General features: G+C 33.3%; 1 protein-coding gene across 5 annotated transcripts in view; it reads left to right on the forward strand.

The window, feature by feature from the left end:
• The window catches only part of Galnt13 (polypeptide N-acetylgalactosaminyltransferase 13), a 568,495-nt gene that overhangs the window by 61,111 nt on the left and 479,675 nt on the right, over positions 1-27,709 (forward strand). For all 5 annotated transcript variants that reach the window (XM_004835936.3, XM_087196087.1, XM_087196104.1 and 2 more), the window contains one exon: positions 16,848-17,093. In XM_004835936.3, the coding sequence (XP_004835993.1) occupies positions 16,952-17,093 (142 nt within the window). In that variant the 5' untranslated portion in view covers positions 16,848-16,951. The remainder of the gene's footprint in view (positions 1-16,847; positions 17,094-27,709) is intronic.

Raw genomic sequence — 27,709 nt, forward strand, 5'->3', positions numbered from 1 at the left:
AGAAAAATAATATGAATATGATAAAAGAGAAATATAATTTTTAAAATGTGAGAGGTGTAGAATAAATAGGAATTAAAATGGCACATAGAGAAAAGATCCCTTACATTGGTTAATAGGCTTCATTGATTCAGGCTGCTGCCTCTGTACATATTTTTGCCAGAAATGTGAAGCACAAAGGAAAATAAAACGTTGATTGCTGTTCTGCTGGGGTGGAGCTGAATGGATGTGGGAAATCAGAGAATTTTATCCTGATTATGTTTTTGCAGGAGGGGAATCATACCAGCATTTTCTTTCTCAGTTTGAACACTGTTTCATTCTACAGAAATTAATAGATAAGGGATCTTGGAATGGAGCACACCTACTGATTTGTTCTGATGTCAATCAGTGGTTGGAATGTATTTGCTGTGCTTATCAAAATTAAAAGAAAATACTATAACCATTCAACCACATAAATATCAGAGCTTTTCCTTGGACTAAATGATGTTATTGATCTTGAAGCTTGATATCTTTTCTGTTTGAGCTCTGAAACTATAAAACCTTTGCAGAATATTTATGAATTGTTTGCTTTTAGAATTGACATCTTGACTCAAAAGTAAGCTGCAATTAGCAAAATTGTGTGTTAATAACTCATTGCTTCTTATTGTTATGGTATCAACTATGGAAATCATATTTCTACAATGGAATCCTAACACTTCAGTTAAATTTAGAGTGACAACCCTGCCTCTCTCATGGTCCATTGTGCACACCATCCTCCTCATCCCACCGCTGCTTCCCATGGCTAACTTATGATCAGTAATACTGATGGAAATATTGTTGGCAGAAATTGATTTAATTGATAATAATTATCACATTGTGAAAATAAAAATCTGTCTTTTAGAAACTCCTCTGAGTTATATATTATTTAATTATTACATTAAAATAATATGAATTACATACTACATTTTTAAAAATTTGTCTCTGGGTCTAAGCAAACTCTAGCTTACTAGACTTTAACAGTGAGGATTTTTCTGTACTTTGTAATTTGATTTTGGAATCTGATCATTTATGTTATTATCTCCATTATTTATTTTTCAAATTACAGTATTCTACTGAGAGAAGACCTTACTTTTCTATAGTAACAGTTGTAGTTTTCAGGTACCACAATTAACATACCATATTAATCTAAATCACATGACAGTTGAGAACTTTTGGAGTCCAAAAACATGTTATCAATGTAGTCAAAATTTCTTACAAGAGTAGAATGTAAAACTCTTTTGTGTTGTTTCTTTTCTAAAAGGTTGGTTGGTTTTGAGTGCCATATAGGTTTCCAATAGTAAGATTGATAAGAGATTAGGCTTCCCCACCTTCAGTGACCACTTTTAAATAGTGATCTTGAAATAAATTTGAGTATTCATTTACAACAGTGGTCACATTTACAACCATAATAATAATCATCATCATCTTGGATAAAATTCTAGATTTAGAAAGTTAGCCATCCTCTCTAAAAGAATGTGGAATTTTAGCAGTTTTCATCTTTTTTTCATGTGGGGTAAGCTTTCATCTTTTTAAAGTCAGATTCTTTAATAATAGACAGAAAAAAAAATTGGAAACAAAACATAAAGCAGTCTTTAGTGGGAGAGGCTGCCTTCCATATTCATTTACTTTGTTTTATGAATAATGTAACAGTTCTTTGGGTCTGTCACTCTGCTTTGCAACAATTTCATTATAACTTTGTGTAAGCCTATGAACACATGCATATATATCCATAAATATTAAGTAACTCAGAATTTTAGGCTTTATCATTAACACATTTTATTGTTGGTTTTCGTATTTACTTTAAAATAAACCATATAGTTTCCTCACTATTCAGGTAGTATAATACTATTTCTGGATAATTTATAAATTAATAAAAACAAAAGCTATTAAAAATTCTTATAATTCTACATATTTTCCCAATATTTTTATATGAATAAATTTTTAGAAAGTTACAATCATAGAGTATAAACAAGTGAGTTATTTAGTTTTGTGCTGTTGTATAAGCATTTCTGATGTCATTACAAGTTTTCATGTATTTTCTAATAGGTGAACACTATCGATTAGTTATATATCTATTATGACTATTTAAAAAATAGTGTAGTTATAGCATTTCTGAACTTAATGTCTTTTTTCTAAATGGAATTAAAAAATATATTTCCAGTAGAGTTTAGTAGTCCAAAGTATGTAATTAAAAGAGAAACTTGGTCAAAAATCCTATTCATTTCTAATAAACTCTATTTCTTTCCCCTAAAGATGTTACCAGTTTCCATTTTTATCTTCAAAGTAGAAAATGAATGTATTTCCTCCCACCTTTGCTCAAATATAATTTTATTTAAGACAATATTTAATTTTAATTTATAGTTCTTATCATAATTTCAAATTAAGTAATAGTTTTCCTAGATGATAGTTTTTCTTTATTGGTGGCCTGTTTATGTAGTTGTACACATAGTGGTGATCTCTACTCAATTACTTACAGTATTTTATACTATTTGCATGTTTTCTATTATTCAATTACTATATATACCCCATTATATTAGATTGCTTTATATTGATTAACAAGTTACAACATTTAGTAATTTATTTATTTTATTGTTATTTTTGGGGGTACCAGGGATTGAACTCAGGTCCTTGCGCTTGCAGGGCAGGCAGCGGAGCCACTGAACTAAATCCCCAGCCCCATCATTTAGTAATTTAATATGACAAGGTTACTTTGCTAACAAGAATATAAATTTTGATTCCCTGGGGTTATGACACTTTTACTTTGATGTTGATTAATTGGATACTAATTTTATTCAACATTCTGATTATTTAGTTCTTGTTGTTGTTTTTTTTGGTACCAGGGATCGAACTTGGGTCCTTGAGCTTGTGAGGCAAGCAGCAGAACCACTGAGTTAAATCCCTGGCCCTTAGTTCTTTATTTACTTCTTCATTCTAATTATCTTTCAAGATACTTAAGATTAATAGCTTCACCAGGATGTTTATAAGAAAAAAACCTGAAGATACAAATTAAATTAATAATTAAGCATATAAAACCTTAAATATGTTTTTTTGAAGTGAAAAAATTAGAATATTTTTCCTCTTATTAGTTTTTAAATTAGTTTTAAGAAAGGTGTACATTTCTCCCATATATTAAGTATGCTTTAAATCACTATTACAATATGTAAACAGGCATATAAAAGTTTATTTACGTCTGTACAATTTTGATGTACCTCTAGAGTAATAATCTGTGGCAGTCATTTCTAAAACACCTTCTCCTTTGTGTTGCTGGGATACTTTTATGCCTTACAAGTCTGTTTGTGTTTGTTTTCATTTTCTTTTTATCTCTTATTAGTTGCCAGCAAATCAGTCAGAGTGACTCTGATATAATTTTACAAGATAATCTAAAAGTTATTCTTCATTAGTTTCTGCAAATTACTGTTCCTGTTTTAAAGAGAAAGCCTAGATAAGAAATAGCCACATTATCCTACAACTTCGCAAGAAATAGCTCTGGCAATTCAAACCATACATATTTTGTCACGAAGACTTGAGAAGCCTTAAGGCCAACTAGGAAGCTGAGGTTAAGATTTTCTATTGGTTTGACATCTCAGTGGAAACATTTATTTCAATTTTAATCATGAGATTTATGGCTGAAAATGGCCAGCTAGCTGGTATATGTCCATTGGGAACTGTCTAAATGCTCTAGAGTTGTCTTAAATCTCTAAGTTTTATATCCAGTTGGACATTGTAGATTTCTGTTTTTCTCTCTTGGTGACTGTTAATGAACAGGCTTGAACTATTGGTGCCAAGTTGTAAGGGGAACACTGAACAGTCTTTAAATACCTAAAAGAAATGAATTATGAGCAGTTTTCAGGTTAAGCACAACTTTTAAAGCAACTTTATTCCATTATCTTTTTGAGGGCTTTGTATTGCTTTTTACAAGCTTATTTTATAGGACTTAATCTCATGATTTAATGATAATATATTGGTTATAAAGTACCCTTATTCATATATTTTGGGTTTGACTTTCCTAACCTCTTCATAGAATGCATATCCTATTGCTAGCATGGCTGAAAACACTAACGTCTAACCATCTGCCTCGACACATGACATCTCTCTTATAAACAGGTTGGTACCTTATTCTCTATAAAGCTCCACCCATTTTTCACTCACTCTGTGGTCAATTTTTATTTGCTATTACATTCTCTCAACATTAATAATTACATATAAAAACTATCTGATAAAAGGAGTCCCACATTTTAGAGTCATTCCAAATGTCATTTATTTTCTTTCTTATCTCTATTACAATGTTCTTGTCCATCTTCCCTATTAGATCCTAAGCCAGAAAGCAGGAAATGTGTATTTTTCTCCATGGGACCTAACCCAGTGTTAGTACCTTTATAGACACTCAGTTGTATCTGTGTAAATATTTTATCTTTTGTACGTATGGTAGCAGTTATATTACAAAAGTAATGCATACTATAAAACACTAGACATCTGTTGTATTCCTCAGAGTTTATCAAGGTTAGCTAGTGTATCTTTCTAGAATTCTCTACTTATGCAAATTAATACTAATAGATATACACTTCTGGATTTTTTTGCATGTGATCCTCTCAGGTTTGTGAAGGGAATTTGATTTTACTGTACTTAAAACCTTGTAAATTAGTTAGCTGCATTCTCATGGATATTGAAAAAACAGCCTTCTATGTTCTAGCAAAAAATATTTTTTACTTATGGGACAGCAAGTAGTGTGAGCATCAATGTATTTGTAGCAGGTCCACTTGCCTCTTGTATCCCATGGAGGCTAGAACAGTCTCAGTGAATGTCTGCCTCTGTGATGGATTGCATTACAGGGAACAGATACCTTCAGGAACCCACCATTTTATACCAAGTGGTAAAATACTGCTTTTTGTCCTGGACAATATCTCTCCCTCCATTCTTCAAGGTTGCTCATTATCAACAGAAATGCCTTAAGATTATTTGAGTCTTTGCTTGGTACACCCAGAAAGAAGTGTAGAGATTGGAGAGAGAGTATGAGAATCTGTTAATGATAATTGTCTTTTGGTCCTTCATCATCTTGGCTTCTGGGGAATTTCACCTAAGTGTGTCATCCCTTGAATCCCTTGATTAATCTGAAAGAAGCTAGGAGCAAATTCATTCTCTTATTCTCATAAAATATCTGTTTAAATCTATTGTGAACAGAACTTCAAGCAGTAGGATTAGGCCAACATATAGTATTGACTCCAAACACATCTCTCAGGGTCCTGAACTCAGTTTAGACTCAGAGGGTATCAGGAGGTCTAATTTTATATAGCCAAGATATACTCTAAGGCCTATCCATTATCCAGCACAATTGGTGCAAGGAAGCTTAGACTAATGTGCTGATCTTTGATTGCCATTGCAATAGATGATCTGGAATCTCAGTTCCCAGTAGAGGGATCATCTCTGGCCCATTCTTTCCCACTACAAGCATATAGCTCAAAGGATGAGGGTTACAAGTCTTTCTAGCTCAGAATTTATTGTTAAACTTGATTTGGATAAGCATTATATTGGTTTTGTTAAGCATATGGGTTCTGAAGATACTACTTCACTCAAGGAGGTTGTATGATTATTTTGCTAGGTTCTGATAATGGAACTAGTTAATACAGAATATTAATCATTCCTGTCCCCTTTACTATGGCTATTGGTGTGCAAGGTGTTTCTTTCTGGTTGTCAAAGATATTGCACTCTCTCTATGAACATGAACTTTGTCTGTCCCATGTCAGTGAATAACTTCAATGTTGTTTTCAATCATTTGCTACTTAAAAGCACATCTTTCATCAAGGATTAAATATGACGGATGATAAATTTTGTGACTATAATCCATTGATTTTCACACTTTAAATGAGTGAATACTATATATGAGTTATATGTGCATTAAAGCTTTTTTTCCTTTGAAAAATATTCTGAGGCAGTGGAAGGTTGTGATGGTAGCTTGGTCTATAGTGGTAATGGTGGAATTGATGAGAAGCAGGTTGAATCTGCAGGAATACCTAATAGAATTCACAGCAAGATCCAACATAGTATGTAAAAGAAGAGTTGAAGATTTATCAGAAAGAATACAAGTATTTTTTTGTTAAGTTATGTCAAATCCTGCTTAGGAGCTCATGAATTATGCAGTGACTACGGATTTGGCCAAGACCGTATCAGGTAAGGTTTCCATATAGTAGCAGTGAATAAAGCCTGTTGAATTTAAGAGAAGAGAGGATGGGAATGTGCAAAATGTAGTAATACATAATTCTTTCCAGAACCTCAGCATACATTTGAACAGATGTTTGTAGTGGTAACTGAAGAAGGCTGTAGGGCCAAATTAATTTGAGATGATTATTAAAATAGCATCTTTGTATTTTGCTAACAATTACTTATTAGAGAAGAAAAGCTGATGCAGAAGAGGTAATTGGATCAGTAAAATTTTTGAATTAATGTGAGCACAGGGTATTTTATTATTTAGACCCTCCATTATAGCAATTGAACTTGCAGATTTGAGGGTGGTGGTGATAGGGATAAACAAGTGATAGAAAACAATGTGCAGAATTTTCTTCTGTTATTTTTTGTATCTTGTCTGATAATTTAAAAGCACAATGATGAGCCATGAATCAATAGAGATGACAATATGGAGAAGGCAGACAAGGTACAAATTGTTCTCTGAGTAATGGATATTGACTTGTCTCTTAACCATTGCAGGATTATTGAGAAGCATTAAAGGTCCATTGGAGTGTGGGCTCATAGATCTAAAATGAGAATACATGACCCGTTCTTGAACTTTGTTTCCAGCCATTTGCCTAATATATATATATATATATATATATATATATATATATACACGCATATATATACATACATATATATGTATATGTATGTATATATATATGTATATATATATATTAGGGCTGGGGATTTAGTTCAGTGGCACCACACCTGCCTTGCAAGAGCAAGGTCCTGAGTTCAATCCCTGGTATTGAAAAAAAAGTATGTAGTATATACTGCACACAGATACTAATAATAAGCAAAAGAAATTACATCTACCCAATATGTTTGCTTTGTGATGCTTTTATTCTCCAACCCCTGAATACTCACATTGAATACCCATATCACTGCTTTTGGAGCATGGATAGAGTCCTTATTCTTTCTTTATGTTTTCTTTTATGACCTTATGATAACAATATTACTGTTATTCTACTATAGTAATAATGACTAATATATATTTAGTCCCTTGTATATAGCAGGTATTGTTATAAGAGCTTAGGATCTCAAGCTCGAACCCAACCTAAGCAACTTAGTAATTTAATAAGAACTCCTGTAAAAAAAAAAAAAACAAGTTAAGAAGATAATTGAGAGTATAGCTTAGTGTAAAACCCCTGTGCTCAATCCATAGTATTGTTAGGAAAATATTTGCATGTATTAATCCATTCTCATTCATCCTGGCCTTATGAGGTAACTACCACTATTCATATTCTATGGATATGAATACAAAAAATGTAAACATGTAAGTAAATGGAATTAGATCATGTGTGTTCCAGTTCAAATCATGACATTGTAACTCTCCAATATTTATTTCTGAGCCTATACTAGGTTGCCTCCTAACAGGTGGATTTAATATTAACAAATATTTGATCTTTAATTTAAATGCAAGTGAGAGCATATTTCTTTGCATTTATTCCATCCCCTTTCCACAAAAGGCATTTATTTAACATTACCTTTGTTAACTGCTTTGTCCCTTAGTACATCTGTGCATATTGTGTAATTTACAGTGGACCCTTTGATTTGAGCTTTGGGTGGATTTCCCAGGTCTTTCTTAATTTTTGCCCTTCATTCATGTAAAGATAAATTTATCAGTCAGACTTGGAGCTAAATCAGCTTATTTTTTCAGTGTTTACTCAATAGATTTCTCAATCTATAAAGAAACTCTGCAAAATTGTCTGGTCATCAGCTTACAGAAGCTCCTGTATAGCTATTTAAAACATTAAAAGTGTGCTTTGTGCCTGAAACTTCTCGAAGCCCTACTAGCAGTCTTCCACTAGCTTCCAGGATCTTTTGGCAGCTTCAAGTATAGCCTCATAAAATAGATTGAATAAATTTGCAACTATTATGCAATTTTCTCCCAGAAAATATATGACTATAGATAAAAATGTCTAATAGCAGCTAATCTAGATTCCTCGGGGGAAGTAATAACTTCCTAATTGAAAAACAAACAAACAAACAAACAAAAAACAAAGATGTTTTTCTTATTTTTAGTAACATAATTACCAAAAGCCCTAACATTTATCTAGATTTTTTAATATTTAGATAACTATGTCTATATAACCATTTTTAACAAAGGAAAAATGTACATATGTATTTTGCTGTAAAATTCCTATAATGTCTCACAGAATAGTATTGCTGATATTATTTAGTCAGCAGGAAGAAAAGTGAAAGTCAATCTGACAACTAGTATGTTACTTGATAGCTTTCTAGCTCTTGCAGTTTTCCTATTTAGAGAAATATTTTTAAAGAGGGAAATATTTGTGTTCAAAGGATTTTTGAAACAATTAGAAAAGTGGTCATAGTAGCAGATAGATAGCCTGTAGTGTATGCAAGTTGGTCATGCTCCACATTGCATTGGCAAACTAAGGAGATAGCAGAGCTTAGATTTTTCACACTGCTTGAGAAACAGAACAGTATTTGCAAATAAATCAGAACATATTGGAATGAAAACATAATGCAGATGCTGATTCTCTTAAATAAACCTGGGGCACCAACTGTGCTTATGCTGGTTAGTTATCATGTATCCTGTATCATCTTTCAAATCAATCAGTTTGGTCTCGTAAGAAGACAAATATTGGAACAGATACATAATATTCTTATTTCACAAGTACCAGAGAATAAGATCATTTTGAAAGATAAAATGAGCCTGTGTTCAAAGTAGAGTTGTTTTGAAAGTATAGATAGAATTAAAAACAAAATATGTAAGGAAATACTGCATCTTAAATAAATAAAAAATTAAAAACCGAGTTATATCACATGAAATAACAAAGTTAGACTTCTGTCAGGGCTGTCTTGATATGTAGGTCTAGAAGGCCATGAAATTAGAATAGTTGGAATAATTCTTGAAGTGACAATAAGATGTGATTTTCACTCTATCATGATTCAAGTCTAAATTAAATTCTCAGTAACCCCAACTGTTATGTTCTTATTAGGAAATGATTTATCTTAGTTTAATATTTATTATTAAGGGATTTCAGGTTTTTTGTTATAATGATATTCATTACATTTTGTTTTAAAATGCTCTTTTTAATCTTGCATAAACCTCACAAGGTTTAAGGTGAAGTGGATAGGCAGGCAATATCTTATCAATAAAAAATGAAGAACAGAGAGACAAGTTGACGTCTGAGGTCTGAGGTCATTTCTTCATTTGATGAGAAAGCCAGAAGTGACATTTATATATGTGAGGATCATTTATTATAAGGTGTTACTTCTAAATCTGGGGGAGGCCATTCAGTAACCACTGATGTTATATATAGTTTTCCATTGGATTATTTTTTCATACAGTAAATTGAAGTGATGTACTTCATCTTGGTACCAAAGAAAGTCAGAAAATTTGATAGTTATTTCATGTCTCAAATTTTGAAAAGCTGACAAAGTAACAGGAAACAAATGTGGGAAAAGCCTTTACTTGTCATCAGGTTATAGGCTGAATTCCAGTGCTTAGCTATCATTTTTATGCAAAAGTGAAGAGGAAATGAAACAAACTAGGTAATTAGTATGCTACCTTTAAAAAAAATCAACAAAAAAGCTCACATGTAAATTTTCTTTGGATTTGTCCATTTGTATATTCTAACTAAATGTAAGTTGCCAGGGATGTAGCTCAGCTGTGTTGCTCCTGCTTGGAAAGTCCAAGGCCCTGAGTTTGATTCCCAGTACTGGAAAAAAAAAATGTTAGGTTTGGGGATTTAGCTCAGTGGCTCCACGCCTGCCTTGCAAGAACAAGGGCCTGAGTTTGATCCCCAAAACCAACCAACCAAACAAACAAAATGTAAGTTATATGTAGTTATTGGAAATAGACTCTTTGCTATGGCAATTATTTTAAATTGTCACTTTAGGTGAATTCTGAATTTGAATTTGTTACTAGTTTAGATTGATTATTTTCTTAGTTACTTTCCTGGTCACTGCGATACAATGTGTGACACTGGCAGCTTAAAGGAGGAGAGGTTTATTGTGGCTAACAGTTTCAGACCATATTTGACAGGCTTAAACACAGAAACGGCATGGAGGAGGAAAGATGCTCATGCCTTGGTGGTCAAAAAGCAGAGAGAGAGGGGAAGATATATCCTTCCAGGTCACAGCCCCAATAATCCTCTTCTCTGACAAGAACCTACCTCCTAAAAGCAAGTCAGCTATAGTGCCCACATGGTCCAGTCCTCTTCCAAAAGCCCTGCCTTTTTGAGCACAAGAGATCTTCGGGGAATATTCATGATATAAACCATGGTATGCCACCTGGACCTCAAAAGACTCCAGTACCTTTTTATGCATAATGCACTTAGTGCATCTCTAAGAGTCACCAAAGTATAAATAGTTTTAGCATTGCTGCAAATTCCAAGTCCAACGTCTCCTCTCAGACTGAAAGCAAACGCTTTGTTGTGAGTTGCTGAAAATAAAAGAGGAAGTTAAACATTGGCAATATACAATGGCACAGGATAAATATTCCCATTTCAAAAGGGAGGAGTAGTGGGATAGAAACTAGTAGAACCAAAGCAAGGCTATTGCCCAGCTCAGCAATCATTAAATCTTGCATCTCTGTGACCAGCACTCCATGCAAATGGTGCAGATATGAGCCCCAAATAGTTTGCAGAGCCCCAGAGCTATAACATTAGTGGTTACAGCTCTCATTGCCTCTTCCTTAGGTTAGCTCTGCTCATTGCTGGTGGCTTGCCTCAGCAGATATTCCATGTTCCTGGCTTCTCTAATATTGTGGTGTCTTCACTGAACTTTTGGCTTCACACCTGCATGCACTGCCCTCTCAGGGGCACACTTCTTGACCTCCCTGGCCTTCTTCTAAAATCTAGATGGAAGCCTCCTTGACCCCACAACTCTTGTATTTCATATGCCTAAAAAGCTAGTACTACATGGATGATACCAAGGCCTGCCATTAGCTTAAGCAGTAGTATGGCCCCCATGGATCATGGCTGCAGTGCCGTGGTGTTCTCTTCTCAAAGCAGTATTTCACTTTTTTTTTCCCATTAAGTTTATTGGTACATTTTAGGTATAAAATACAGTTACATTCCTCATTGGGATCTTGTACCATTACATGAGATCTTGGTTCTTATTTTTTTTTTCCCCTTCCCTTGCCCTCCCTTAATCCCCTCCACTCTTCCCTATTTACAAAGACTTTGTTTCCATTTTTTTCCTCTTCTCATATTTTTTCCCTTCTTTCCTTTCCCCTACCTCTCCCATTTCCCCTGCTCCTTTAGACCATTGACTCCTATTACACAATATCAGTTACACATTTTTAAAATTATAATATCAAGATCTACGAGACATTACCACAGATTTTAAAAAATTTAAAAGGATATAGAAAGCATATTTCAAAAATCTGTTTTGAAATAAGTTTGACAACTTCTAAGAAGTACCTTGGAAGACAAATTAATGAAACTAACTCTGGAGGAAATATAAAATTTGAATAGCACCTATTAAAGAAAGTATATTCCTAGCTTAAAAACCTACCTATATGAAAACGGCAGGCTCATATACATTTTAACTGATAAATTATATCAAACAATTAAAGCAGAAAAAAGAAGGAACACTTCTCCCCTCATTTTAGGAACTGAACATTGTGCTAATCCTAAAACTGGATAAAGATAATAGGGGAAAAAAGTATGAAGATAGATAGAAATTTGTTTAACAAAACAAACTATTGGAAGTCAGATCTGGCAGGATCTAGAAAGTGGTTTTGTTATAGGGATGGCAGTGTTGGTTCAGCATTGGAAGATCCACCCCCAAAAGTCATCATTTTAACAGAGGAAAGGAGAAAGCTGTATGATCCTGTCACTAGTTGGAGAAAAAGTATTGGACTAAATTCTACAGCTGTTCATGGTAAAAGCTATCAGGAGACTAGAAGTAGAACAGAACCTTCTCAACAGATTAAAGACATGTACTCCATATTTCCAGTGAGAAAGCCTTATATGAATGGAGAAGATACAATGCTTTCTCCTTAAGGTGGGGAACAAGGGCAGATATGCTTACTCTTTATCTGTCCATTAAAATTTGAAACCTAGTCCCCACCAAAATACTCTGGCAATAAAATGATACAATTAGGGTAGGATTGGCAAGGTAGAAGGAAAATCTTTATATGTAGATGAAATGATCATCTACAGAGAAAATACTAAGAAATCTCTAGGAGCCCCTAAAATTTGTATTTGAATTTATCAGGATTAGAAAACACAAGGTGCATATAAAAATTCAGATCTATGTATACTTGCTATAAATGAAGAATTGGATATTGAAATTTAAAAGTTATGTAGGAGTACAAAGGACATAAAAGTGTTAAAAAACAAAAAACAAAAAAAAGTGTTGGAAGACATTTAGTACCTAATTTTAAGACTTCTTCTAAAGCTACAGTTATCAAAGCAGTGTTGGTTTAAGGAAAGACATATACATCATTTGAATAAAACAGGGAATCTAGAAAGAGAACCATACATATATGATCCCCTGAGTTTTGAAAGATTATTTAACATTAGCATTTTATATAATGTAAACTCAATTCAAGAGTCGAGGAAGAGACAGTGTTTTCAGTAAACGGCACTAGAACACCTAGTATCTGTATACAAAAAAATTAACCTCAACCCTTTATTTCCATACATGAAAATACCTTGAAGGGATCTATGAACCTAAATATGAAAGCCTAAAAGTATAAAACTTTAAGAAGAAATTATAAGGGAAAATATTTATGAATTCAGGGTAGGCAAGAACTACCTAGGATACAAAAGACATGATGTATAAAAGAAAAAAATTGATAAATGAGATTCCATCAAAATTTAGAACTTCAAATGACATTGTTAAAATGAAAAGTAGTTCTTAAACAGACCATATTTACAATGCATATAACCTATGATCAGAATATATAAAGAATTCTTAGAGCTCATTAATAGACAACCCAATTAAAAAGTAGACATAAGAAGATGATAAATAGCCAGTATAGCACAAGGAATGGTGTGCAACTCTAGAATCAGAAAAATACTAATCAGTCCAATAACAAGATTGAATTATACACTCATTAGGGAGATGAAGTTAAAAATTTTAAAAGTCTTGTCATGACTTTTTCTTTTTGTTCGATTCTCCCCCTTTGCATTTAATTTGTTAGGCCCAATGGATTCATTCTGCTGGGTTTCCTGGGGTTGTGATCCTCATTGTCTTTTCCTAGAGTACTGTCTAAAATCTTTTGGAGTGCCGATTTGATATTCATGAAGTTCCTGAGTTGCTATTTATCATGAAAGTGTCTTATTTCTCCATCAATTTTGGAAGATAGTTTTGCAGGGTACATCAATCTGGGTTGGAGGCTGCTTTCCTTTCAGGCTTGAAATACATCTCTCCAAGCTCTTCTTGCCTTGAGGGTTTGCATTGAGAAGTCTGCTGTGATTCTGATGGACTTTCCTTTGTATGTGATTTGTTTCTTTTCTCTCACTGCTTGTAGAATTTTGTTCTTCTGTTGGATTTCTGGAATCCTAACTACTATATGCCTATGTGTAGATTTTTTTTGATCAAGACTAGCTGGAGTCCTATATGCCTCACTTATCTTTATGTCAAATGCTTTTCCCTCCTTGGGAAGTTTTCTGCCATCACTTCTGTGAACAGTTTATTTATGTCATGTGCACTCTCTCCTCTTTCTTCATTGATTCCAATCAGTCTTATGTTGTTCTTCTTTGCATTGTCTAGAAGCTGATGGATTGATTTCTCATATTCCTTTACAATTTTAAAGCAATTTTTCTTTTCCTGGTCACTAAGTGCAATCTTTTCTTCTATATCTGAAATTCTATCCTCACATTGGTTCATTCTTCTGTGCAGATTTTCGATGGAGTTTTTAATCTCCTGGAAATCTGCATCTGTTTCATGGATTTCATTTGTTTCCTATGTTGGGATTCCATCATGTTCCTCAGATCCTCTATTTTTTTATCTGTGTCCTCTCTAGATTTATTAATCATGTCTTGCACCATGAGCACAATCTTTGCTGTTATCTGAGTAATTATTTCTGATTTCATTTTTCCAGATCCTCTTTTGTTGCCAGTTCAGAGAGTCCAGGTGGTTGAGTATCAGATTGTTCCATATTGTTTTCCTTTGGGGTTGCTGTGGGTGATCCAGAAGTGTGTTTTTGAGGCTTGTTTATGTGTCTTCTCATTTCCACTGTGCGGTGTGGGGGAGCTTCTGGTGTCTGCGCTGCTCACCTTCTCTGCCTTAGGAGCTTGGGATGGCAGCGAGGGAGCTTCCTTCTGGGTGCTGGGACCAGCTCACCTTCTCTGCAATAGGAGCTTGGGATGGCAGTGGGGCAGCTTCCTTCCAGGTGCTCCAGTCTTTCACTTTTGCACCTTATAGTCTGGGAAGGATGGGATCTGGTAGATTCTAGGGATGTACTCAAAGCATCCTTCCTACTGTTTTGATGTTAACTACTTTGCTTCTTTTTAATGCTAATATTCTCAGTGACCAAGTTTTCCTCTGCCAAAATTTTTCAGGTCCCAACTGTATAGTAACTTCTTTTCTGGTAAACCTGAAAAAATTAAAAATCACTCATCTGTTATATTTGCTTTTGATTCTCAATACAGATCTGACTAAAATCTGCCAGCTATACCTGTGCCACAGCCTCAACATTGAGCTGCCTGGAAATTTTCTCTATCAGTTTATAAGTTCAATGTCTTTACAGTCTTCTACAAAGCCTCAAGACATGAACAAAATGTAGACACATTTCCTGCAAGAGCATAACATACATTTTCTCAAGTCCAAGTGTCAATGGAGTTCTTTTTCCTAAATATAACCTGAGCCTGGCTTTTACTGTCTGGATTTTTATCAGCATTTTAGTCTGTTGAGCACCAACCAAAATTTCCCATCAAGCTCAGCTTACAGCATTCTAAGCTTCTGTAGCTGGCACCTTCAAATTTCTCCAAACTCCTCCTTCAAACCAGTTCCAAAAGGCTTCTTTCTAAACTATATGGTCAATTACACTCATAGTGATGGCATCTCTCCTGGTAGCAAAATCTTAGTTATTTTCCTCTTCACTGAAACACAATACCTGATACTTGCAACTCAAAGGAGGAGAAGTTTATAGTTCACAGAAGTTTATAGTTCACAGTTTGAGAAGTTTTAATCTATGTTAGGGAGGCTTAAACATAGATTCAGCATGGTAGATGGGCCTGTATTTAGGAAACCTGCTTATGTCATGAACCCAAGAAGTGGAATGAGAAGGGAGAAGCCAGAAAGGGAGATATGCTTCCCAGGTCATGCCCCCAGTGGCCTTCCTCTTCTGACCAGACCCCACCTGCTAATGTGCTAATGGAAAATCAGCTGTAGTGTCCCTTTGGTCCAGTTCTCTATAAGCCCCACTGCATGAGTCCTTTGGGGGACATTCTTAATATGAAGGATAACAGTTACAACAGGCAACATTTCTGCTGCATTATGATACCAATCAGCTAGCATTAAAGAGCTTTTGCCTTAGCAAATTATACTTTATATTTTATTTTGATACAAATATTTATGAAATATTTCAAGTGTCTTTGTATTTAATACTCTTCAAGCCAAATACCTCTGTTAAAACAATGACACTTATTTAGATAAATTTTTTGTACCTTAGTTGATAGTATTTTAAATGTATCAAATTGTATTAAATTATTTATAGTCTGATTTATTTACTGCATCCATAGGAGATAGTTAACCATGTAGTTATTGGTCAAAGTATTATAAATAAGGACATGTGCATGATATTAATTCTGAATTTACTTTGGATATCTCTGGAGAATTGTGTACATATGTTTGTTATGCTGTATAGAATTCTTACTTAGGTTACTTAAGTCATGCATTTTATTATTGTTTCCCCTCTGATAAATTGTTGAATACATGGTATATAGTCTAAAACACACATCTGGTATGGATTCTTTCTGTGTAGACTAGATGGGCTTTTAAAGCTGAATAAATATTGATTTATTTATTGAAACTCCTCTATTTAAGAATCAGAATCATTTTTTGTTTTATACTTAATCCGTTCTGTAAGATGCTTTATAAACATGATCATATTTAATTTTCAGAGCAAATTGTTAGGTTTGACGATATTGTTATCTTCATTTCAGAGATAAGAAAATTGAGGCTTATGAAGTCTCTCAGTGCTAGGTGGTGAAGAGGCCTACACTTGGCTGTCTGTAAAGGCCAGGTCTTAACCACATTAGTAAATTGTATTCCAGAATGATTTCTCTTTCTGTAATATTGGCTAGCCAGAAGAATTCTATCAGGATAAATTCAGAACTATGGTATTCTACAACATAGTGTTATGTAGAATCTCATGATAGAATTTAAGGTAAAGACAATAAAATTTGAAGAAATGAAATAGCTGGTCAAGAGCCTAGCAGAGTAGAAACTTATTTAGTATCAAGTGATAGAATTTTACTCCCCGTCTTGATAACAATTTTCATTTGAGCTTTTCATTTTGGATTTGAAAATCTGAATGCTGTCATATTTGGGTAAATGAAATATCATGTGTTTTGTGTTGTATTTCCTGTATGCAAACAAAGCAAGCAGTTATTTAGCCAACCTAACAGTCAACAAAGTCATGCACATTAACATTTCTTTGTTTTTTTTTAATACAGTGGGATGCATCCTGCTTTTATCTTGGAGTTCACCTCTGTGGCTTGGATTTATCACAGTAGCATTTATCTTCGATTTGTGTGTTAACTAGAAATCGAGAAAAGACATGAGGAGATTTGTTTACTGCAAGGTGGTTCTGGCCACTTCACTGATGTGGGTTCTTGTTGATGTCTTCCTACTCCTGTACTTCAGTGAATGTAACAAGTGTGATGACAAAAAAGAGCGATCACTGCTACCCGCACTGAGGGGTAAGTACTTAGGAAGCAAGTAGAGAAGCTTGACAAAACATGAAACCTCAAAATAAGAATATTTTTTCCTTATTGCATTAGATGAGCATTTCGGCAGAACTGTTAATATACATGTAACCATGGAGAAGCTACTTTACTTTTCTTGGCCTTAGGTGTCTGTTAGGAGAAATTACCTAACCTCTAAGATACTTCCAGTTCTAATAATTCTAATGTTCTGATACTGCATAAAATGAACAGATTCTTTAAAATTTATTTTTATTAATACATGTTTGAAATGCATATTGAGTACATTTCTTGTGCAGAGGTGGTGCATGTACGTAACATATCTTAATTCTTTTCTTGTCCCCTATGTACATCGGATTGGACAGTACTTAAAATTTGGCTTGCTAAAAGCTAAAATTGTTTTGAGACCAAACACATAACATGAAAGGGAAAAACTACTAATTGGGAACTAGTGGGGATTTAGCAAACCGATTAGCATATGATACTCATAAAGATTCCCAAAATGACTTAATTAACAGTTCTTAAAGCGGATTCATGACCAGGTTCAACTTGTGGGCCAGTAGATTGCTAGCACTATGTTAAGAGCAGAAGATAATTTCAGGTATATTATGAAGTCACTTTAGCTCAGTTCTTTTTAAAGGAACCCTTTCAATGATAACAATTATTTCTAGAGAAACATGAAATTGGTACAAATGATTTATCAAGTAAAGACATATAGATTCATTTTCTGCAAATGATTTCAAAATTTTTCTTTATGCTTTCCTTTTTGTTGACTTTTAATATCTATAAATATATTTATGTTTCTGAATATTCCTTATAAATGAGTATTTCTAATACACTTAAGGATGCTGAAGATTAGTTTTATTCTCATTGAACTAATAAGAATTTTCTGCTTAATAAAATTTTCTGCATAAATACGAAAAAAGATAAACTGTAATTGAGCTGCAGTGGAAGTGTTTGAAGTGTTTGGAAAAGTGAATCTAAATTGCCAAATTGAGATTTCATTTATTTAATGAGTTTAATAGACTTTTAATGTGATAGATAACTTTGAAGTTATTTATTAGTCAGAACAATACAGTGATGGTGAATCTTCTAGAGCTTTCAAAGATACAGACAGCCCACTATAGCAGCATGCCATAGGTTCACCACCTCTGCTCTAATATGTAGGATTTCATTGATGCTAGCCAATTATATGAGACTTAGGGAAAACAAAAGAGAGAATTTCAAAAATTTGATTTTTGCTTTTAATAACTTGGATTTTCAAAAATATTCTTGCTCAGTTGGAGAAATTCTAAAAATCTTTCTCATTTCAAAATATGTCTGACCCTTGCACTGAGATAAAGTACTTGGAAAGCGATGGAGTCCAGATCCATTTAGATAGTTTACATGCATTTTGATGCCTTTATTCTACAATTGTTCAGAGAGGAGAACTTTATGAATTCCATAGTTTTTGATAAATGAACACAGGATTTATTTGCTGATTAGTTCAAACCCCAGAATAAATTACCCTTCTCTGCTTCTTTGCTGGAGTCAGTTGAGCTGCTGCTTGGCTGAATGTGGAAATGTGTTTTGATGTATCACATTTGTTTGGAATGACCACTTTGTCATTTGTTGAACAGAGACATCTAGACTGGTCACAAAAAAATTATAATCTGAATCAGCAAAACTGTAACAGCCTTTTCCAGAATAGTCCAGTTTTGCTGATTTGAGTCCATAATTCTCAACCTTAAATCTCAAAATGTGAAATTTAATGATGCAAGACTAAAATAGTTTTCCTTATACTTAAATTGTAAAATTAAACTGTTTTATCTTTATTTGTAAGACTTGTTGTCTTAGTCCATATATACAGCTATAATGAAATACTATCCACTGGTTGGTTTATTTAAAACAAGTCTATTTTTCACAGTCTTGAATGCTAGGATGTCCAAGATGAAAGCACAGACAGATGCAGTGTCTGGGAAGAGCCCATTCCTCATAAAAATCTATCTTCTTACTAACTTCACAGGGTTGAGTAGTTGAGGCCACCGCTTTGTGGAATTATTATAAAGATATCAATCCTATTCATGAGGATTCTACCTTCATGACCTAATCACCTCTCAAATCTCTACTTCCTGTGGGGGTTAGGACTTCAGCAAATGAATTTGGGGGAGGCACAGAATCAGTTCTTTGCACTTTAATTTTGTACGTTACTATTATTAGCCTTATAAAATAGAAAATATACTTGAGGATTTAAATTTTTTTTATTTTAGAAGGGTGCTTTAGGAATTTGTGGTATATATTTAAAATTTTATTTACAAGCAGATGATATTGTAGAAACTATACTTGACTGACATTTTTTCTAAATCTGCAAAAAACTGGCTTTTGATTTAAAAAGGTATGATCTTTCTGGTTTGGGTTAACTGGTTTCTAAGATTCTTTACATTTGTAAACCTAATAAATTTTTTCAGTACCCAATATTACCATATACTATGAATTTAATTTTTGAGATATTTTTCATTCATTTATTTTCCAAGTATTTACCATGTGTTAAGCCTGGGGGATATAAATACCTGAGGTCTCTGAGGTTTGTGCTCTTTGGGATATAAGTGAACTAAGTTCCTGCCTGTAATAGTTTATTTATTGTCAATAACAAAATTTCTCTCTCTGTCTCTCCCTCTCTCTCGCCAACTGCATACACACTCATATATCATAATGACGGGGCTGTGTTCTGGAAAATGTTCTGTTAGGCTGTTTTATCATTGTGTTAGATATGATAGAGCATGGTTACACAAACTTAAACTCATATGGCCTTATTTAGTGATATAATCTTATGGGAGCATCATTATATACGATATTCATTGTTAATAGATATTCAAGTAAAATATATACATTTAATCAAAAAATAAAGTTAGAAATGATTATAAAACATAATAGATACTAGGATCGGGATGGAGGCTATGTTAAATAGACCAAGCTTGATCCAGGATATTAGATAAAACTTCACCAAGTATGTGGCATTTAGTTGAGGTCTTCACAACTGTGCAAACAACTAAAGAACAAAATACTAAAACTTTTAGGGAATAGCAAAGATTCCAGAAGTATTTCCCAAGATACTTCTAAAGGAGACAATACAAAGTGAAGATGTGACTACTTAAGTCACATCTTAAAATTTAGATTAAGATTGTAGTATTAACACAAAGAGGCACAACAGAGAAATTGGTCCAAAGAAAGAGTTAGATTTTAGATATACATGTTTGCACGCATGTGCACTATGCAGTATATCACAGATTAGGTACTGCAGATCAGTGGGAAAGGGGCTGTACAATTAATGAAACTGAGAATAAAATAGTATTCCATGTGAAAAAGTACAATGCTAACATTTATCACTAGCCAATACAAACTTTGAATGTATTACATACTCAAATATCAAAAACAACATAAATGTTAGCAGGAAAAAATTAAGTATCTGTAAGATCTTGGAATAAGGAAAAGTTCTAAGCAAAACACAGAGCATATTGTCCATAAAAGAAAATATTATTTTTGCTATAGTGAAATTGAAAAAGTTGATTCATTTAAATATACCTTTAAGGGCCAGGGATTTAGCTCAGTCTTGAGTTCAATCCCTGGTACTCCCCCGCCAAAAAAACCAAAACCCATATATACCCTTAAGAGAAGAGAAGTGACAAATTGTGGAAAATATTCAAAGAACACATAGCTGACAAATGGTTACCAAATATATATAAATAATGGTTATATACATTAATTATATATATAGTTTTCCTATTATTAATATAAAAAACATATATAACCCAATAGAAAAAATGAAAAAAAATAAAGCTGAGTGGATACTTAATAGAAAGAGCAGCCCATATAGCAAATAAACTTATGAAAAAATAACTGAATTGAATTATAATCAGGGAAAAGCATATCAAGGCTTTAATGACGTATCATTGATTTCCATTGGGTTAACAAATAAAAAGGCTGATATTAGTAATTGTTAGTATTGATATATCTCTATTTTTATGATAATTTCAAATAAAAATGTAGACATTCCTGCAACCTAAGCATTCATAGTTATATATCCACAAAAAATTCTTCTATACATAAAATATGTTTATATCATTGGTATTCATAAAAATAAACTTAAAGCAACCTATGGGCCCATCCATGCAGAAACTGATGAATGGATATCAGTACATCAATACAAGGAAATATTATATAGTTGTAAAAATAAATGAGCTGCAGACACTTTCATCCACACAAGTGAATCTTGACAACACCATAGTAATTATAAAAGCTATGTCTCTCAAAAGGTCATGTATAACATAATACTGCTTGAAAAGAAAAATAACTAAAGTTAAAAAAAGTCCATTATTAGAAAATATACAGACACAAAACTTTATAAGCAAGCATATTTAGCTAATTGTGAATATGAGATTGATGATACTGCATGTAGGTGCACGGAGTGAATGCAGCATGGGGGTGGATGTATGCATTTTGACTGACAGGAGCTTTATTGGATTTCTACATTTGTTTTGGATATGAGTTTGATGTGTCATGCTATTTTTTTATGGATGACTAAATTAATAAGAATCACTGAATGGATTAAAAAAGTAGGAAGCCACTGAATAGGTTTAAAAGTAGAAGAAACGTATTTATATCTGTGTTATGGAACGATCACTGTGGATACTGGGTGGAAAATGCCCTGAAAAGGAGCTTCTGTGCTTATGGTGCTGGGAGGGGGCTGGACCAGCAGTCCATGGATTCCGCGTGATGCCTGCTTATTGTAGTAATAGTAGTAGTAGCAGGAGGAGGTATGGGAGAAGTAGGTAAAGAGGCATTTAAGATCTAAGAGTAAAAGCTGGGTTCTTGACATGATTTGGCAGAACATGAAAGTGTCAAGGACAAGTCCTCTCTTTCTTGTAGAACACTGTATGGTCCAGTTTTTGAAGAGAGAGCTCATTATAGGAGAATATTTAAGAAGGATGGACAGTAAGTTTATTTTGGGAATGTTGATTTTGGGGCCCCTGTTAGGGTATCAAATGAAACTACTTTGTAGGAAGTTGGCTATATATTTTTTCATTATATTTGACAACTTGCTTTTAATAGCTTTCCATTGAATAGCTATATCAAACATGTTTTTCAATTATATCTTTGACTAATGAAAATTAATACTGTTTCTTTTTTATCAACTACAAACAATGCTTTATTTGCATGTGTGTGTATTTCTCATATACCAGTACTATTATTCCTGAGATAGATTTCCATATTAGTAAACTTTAAATATCAAACTTAAAAAGCAGTTATTTGTGTGACCATTTTTCTAGAATGGATTTTATTTTTATCTTCATTTTCAAATGGAGTATGTAGAATATAATGGAATCTTTCTTACTGAATCAGCATTATCATTTTCCACATCAACTATTGAATATATAAAAAGATGTATTCGGTGACTTTATAAATGCATATACACCTGTGCCACTATTAGACAACAGACTGATGTAGACTTATTTCTTTTTCTGTTTTCTAAAAGACTACATTTTTTGTAACTGAACTTTTTGGTAATTTGGTAAAAGTACTTGTTAGGGGAGGGGAACGCAGAATTCTAACTCTTTCGTGATATCTTAGTGTCACCTAGAATGTTCTAAAGGGTATTTCTAACTCTGGCATCGTATGGAATACGAAATGGCACTACTCCCAGGTTGGAAGAGTAGGAAGAGACATTTGAGAGAATTAAAGATCCCAGTGATGTTACACTGTATCTCTAAACACTCTGGGGACATTGAAGTCTCGTGGCAACTATGCATGAGCACAGTGCTACAGTGGATCTTAAATAGCCTGTGACCACTGGCGAGAACAGAAGTCTATCTGTACCTCAATTGTCCTCTGTCACACAAAATGAATATAAAGTCATTATTTTAGAAATCATGCTAGACCTCAACTGAATGACTATATATTTCTTGCCTTTTTCAGTAAAATTATGGTAAGTGAACTATTTTAGTATTTAGACACTTCTGATCAGTCCACAGATTATATATATTATATATATAATATGGGGTTTTTTGTACTAGGGATCAAACTCAGGATCTTGTGCTTGCAAGGCAGGCAGTGACACCACTAAGCTGAATCCCTGGCCCAATAGATAATATATGATTTGAGATGAACAATGGTAATATAGAAATGATTTAATAGGCAGGAAGCTCCTTAGAAATCCCAGAGGGGCTTTGTAGCTTCACAAAGGGCAGAAGGGATACATTCCTCGAAATCCTTGAGGGATGGGCTCCAGGACACCCCTTTCCCCATCCATGGATACTAAAATTAGCAAATGTACCAGCTCCTCATATAAAATAATCTAGTATTTGTACATAATCCACGTAATCCTTCATATACTTTAACTCTAAATTACTCATAATACCTAATACTGTCAATGTAAATAGTTATTATACTATATTGTTTGGGGGAAAATTACAGGAAAAATCTGTACATGTTCATTCCAGGTGCAGTTTTTCATGAATATTTTTCAGTTGCGGTGGGTTAAATCTGCAGAATACAGAATCCATGGAAATAGAGAGCAAATCATAAACTTAGATTTCCTTGCCTTACCTTGTCTTATCTTGAATTTTAAACATAATACATAAGAAATGAAATGAAAATTAATTTTGAAGGAAAAGAAAAATATCAAAGAATTTCTGCACTGAATACATTAGCCAATATTGATAATAGTAAAATTGTAAGTACCATTACTCTGAAGTGTTTACAAATGTTAACCTAATTAATTCTTACAAGATAATCTGTGAAGTAAACATTGATTGATTTTACATATGAGGCAACAGGCACAGTTAGGCTAAGGGGATTACCAGAATTTTAAAACCAACAGAACAAGATTTACCCTCCATTGAAGATAGGACTCTGTCATCTATAAATGGCAGATTGCATTGGAATTCAAGTTCTGTTTTTTTCAGATACCACTACAAAGGTACATACTCTGAAAACTTGAATTGAATATTTCACCTTTATTCTTACAGTCCTCTAGACCCTCCAGATCTTCCTGCCCAGTAGGATGTATAAACCTTTGCCAGGGAAGCATTTATCAGGGATCTTTGTAAAGATCTTTATGAAACAGTCATCATGGCTCTAGCATCTTCGGGTTCTTCACAATTACTTGCGTCCTCTTGTGTTTCTCACACCTCCCCTGACCGATCTCCATTGGGGGACATTAAGAAAATTAGTGGTACTGCTGACCTATTACCTCAGTCAGTACTGTCATGTTTTCCTTTGTCCTGCCAGGGAAACAAAATGTTTTCTTCTTATAAATCTAGGGGAACAGGTAGTCTTGCACTCTTGGATCCTTTCTTTTGTTGCTTTCTAAATGATCTCTTCACAGGCAAGAGTGCATTTACTAGATGGCCAATGTTTTTTGATTTTGTTTTATTCATCTTTGGTGCTTTGGTGGAGAATTACTGAGAGGAGAAACCAAAGACTAGAAAATGAATGTATTAAAACTAACAGCAAATTGTCCCTGTCTTAGAAAAATATATGGCTTCAATTTTTTGTGGGATACATAGAAAAATGTGATTGATTAAAATGTGTTGTCATTGTAAGAATTACTCCAATAATTTATGGCAACCACTGGAACTTTCAGGTGATAATATTAATAGTCTTATAAGAAGTGGGGCATATAAACAAGTCAACTTGAATTAAAAGCATATAGTTCCCTGCTAATTGTCAATGAATTCTATGAGTAGTATTCAGAAATTAATAGGCCTCATAAAATGTTGACCTTTGATATTTGCTTTGGTCTTTTATACTCATGTTCACAGCTCACTCTGATTCCTCTGCCAGTCCGCATAACTACATCAATGTCAAGAATAAAAATTAATTATTATAATGAATATCATTAAGTTTATATGCTAGCTGCTTTATATATATCATTTCAATTAATTTTCACAACATTAGGGTAGGTACCCATTTATATACATTTATTTATACGAAGCTGAGATATAGAAAAGTTAATTAAATTACCCTGAATTGCAAAAGTAGTTTAGAGAGAACCACAGATATGCAGCCTAGTTTGTCAGACCTTTACACCCATACTTTGAACCAGTAGAATCTGTGGTGTTCCTTACTCAGGTGTGTCTGGACTCCTTGTAAGAAAACTTATCGTGACATTTACATACTATTTATGAAATATTTATAGAAACAGGGATGCTTTTAGAGGACATTGAAGGAAATGGCCACCAACTTTAGGTAAAAGAAGTCTTATTTAATATAGTATAATGGCAAAGCATCTCTGCTAGGCTCACCTTGTCTTATGTAAGACTTTAGCAATTGTGCACTTACTGAGTCTCTGCAGAACACTAATTAATTTAGGTTGCAGTTCTTCTCAGCAGTGGCCTTTGGGACCAAGCCTTTGAAGTTTTAGAAAGGCTAGTTAAAAATTTAAAGTGGTAGTAAAATAGTGCTATTTTCAAAGATTAATAAGAATACTTGATACCAGTATTTTATTCAGTTATTTCAATAAAAGTACTGGGTTATGTTGAATGTAATGTAAAAGATTTTAATTGAATAAAACATCTGTCTTCAAGAATCATAGTGTAGTGGAAATGTGGTGCACACCTAAAAAATTACATTACAAAATAGAAAGAGGTGGCTACTGTAGGACAGATGGCAAATAAACTTTTGAGAGAATTTAAGTACCTTGAAATATAGAAGTTATTAGGACCAGGGATTTAGCTCAGTGATTCCGCCGCCTGCCTCACAAACGCAAGATCCCGAGTTCGATCTCTGGCATCAGAAAAAAAAAAAAGAAAAGAAAAGAAATAAAGAAGTTATGTGGAAATGTAAAAATTGAGCATGAGGGGATTGCAAGAGGTAATAAAGTTCCAGGAGAACACTATTGCCTTTCCAAAGATAAGGATATAAGAAATCAGGAAATTAACTGATTGCAGAATCATACATAAAATGAATTTCTAGATTTTAGGTTGAAAACTAGGATAAGACAGATTTTAAAGGACCTATAGTACTGACAAAGGAAACTAATTTGTCTTCTAAAAGCAGGGGAGTTATTGAAGCTTTCAAGAAAAGAAAGTGTGTAGGACAATCAGCTGAAATTAGGAAAATACAATGACATATTCATGATAATATCAACTAAGATAGTTTTCTCTCTAAATAAGACTTAGTTTCTACATTAATTGAAACCAGTCAAATTAGATGATAAATGAGTAGAGTATTAAGTCATTTAACATTTTCACTTCACAAATTAATTAACAAGAATGTGAAAGAGTTCCTTCTTGTAAAATAAAATTTAGAAATTATTTCTATAAGTAATCAAAGCCAAATTCATCAAAATATATATAACATATGCATGTTTTTTATTAATTATAATTCACTAAAGCCTTAAAAAGTAACTACTCAAAATTTGTTTGTTTAGTATTAAATGAGTTGAAATATCTCATTTGATAAATATTGAATGCTGGTTTGTGTTAAAGCTGGTGATAGAATGAGAAAAAGACATTTTCTTGTTTTCATGTTCAGTAGGGGAGAAAGGAATTTAGAATTCTATGAATGAAATATCAGCGTCTCAATGCTATACTGTCAGGAGGACAGGGAATATGTGAAATAAAGATAAAAAAATCAATACAATACTATCTGTCCTTTGAAGGCAAAATATAATTTTCAATTTTGTAAAGACTGGAATTGACTGAATAGAGAGTGCAGAATGAAACTCTGTCTAAATAGCCCAGCAAAAATTGGTGGGAATGGACAAACATTATCTCTACCAACTAGGAATCATTGTCATACAAAGGGCTATGTTGTAGCAGAGACAACTGGCTGAGGTGATATTTTTATTTGTTTTTTTCATTTTTATCCTTATCACCCAGTAGTGAACCCTCTAACTATTTGAATAAGGAATAAATCTATAATCAGCTTAACATTTTATGAGTGTTTTCAGGATCACAGACTTTATGTTAATGATTTAAAAACTGGAAATCCATAAATCATTATGGAAAAGTTGGCTTTGTTTTTTTAAATGTTGATTTTATATATTTATTTCTAGGGTTCAAGGAATTGAACCTAGGGCCTTGTTCATGCTAGGCAATTGCTCCACCAGTGAACAACACCCTAACACCAAAAATATTCTTTAAGCATTATTTAGATTAACTATGAATATTTAAAAATATTTTATTGGACGATGTAATTTGATTTACAGTTCAAACTGCCAAATTTATGGCCTGGGTACTGTCTTTGTCCCCTCATAGTCTACCTTATGTTGCACTGTATATATCATCCGTATAATACAGAAGCTTAAAAAATCCAGCATATTGACATTTTAGTAGTGCTATCAGTGAAGAAAGCTTCTAATGAAATAGGGATATCATGTGGGATATGTGGTATGAATACACACAGGACACAGCAGGAATACTCATGAGAGTTACATTGAGCGACTTTAAAAAACATGTGGGTAGTGGTCCATTTGATTCATCTGTAAAAAACTGAAAAAATGGAGACAACTGAAAACTAACACAAAACATTAATACTGAAAAGCTTTAAAAGTAAATAATCCAGTACAAAGGAACATTACTGAGAGTAAGGTGATTTAATTGTTGAATAAGTCTCCTGGTTAGTCAATTAAG

This window comes from Heterocephalus glaber, unplaced genomic scaffold (assembly GCF_053883595.1).
Source record: "Heterocephalus glaber isolate CG9 unplaced genomic scaffold, H.glaber_assembly_v1.0 deba00000347, whole genome shotgun sequence".
NCBI lineage: Eukaryota > Metazoa > Chordata > Mammalia > Rodentia > Bathyergidae > Heterocephalus > Heterocephalus glaber.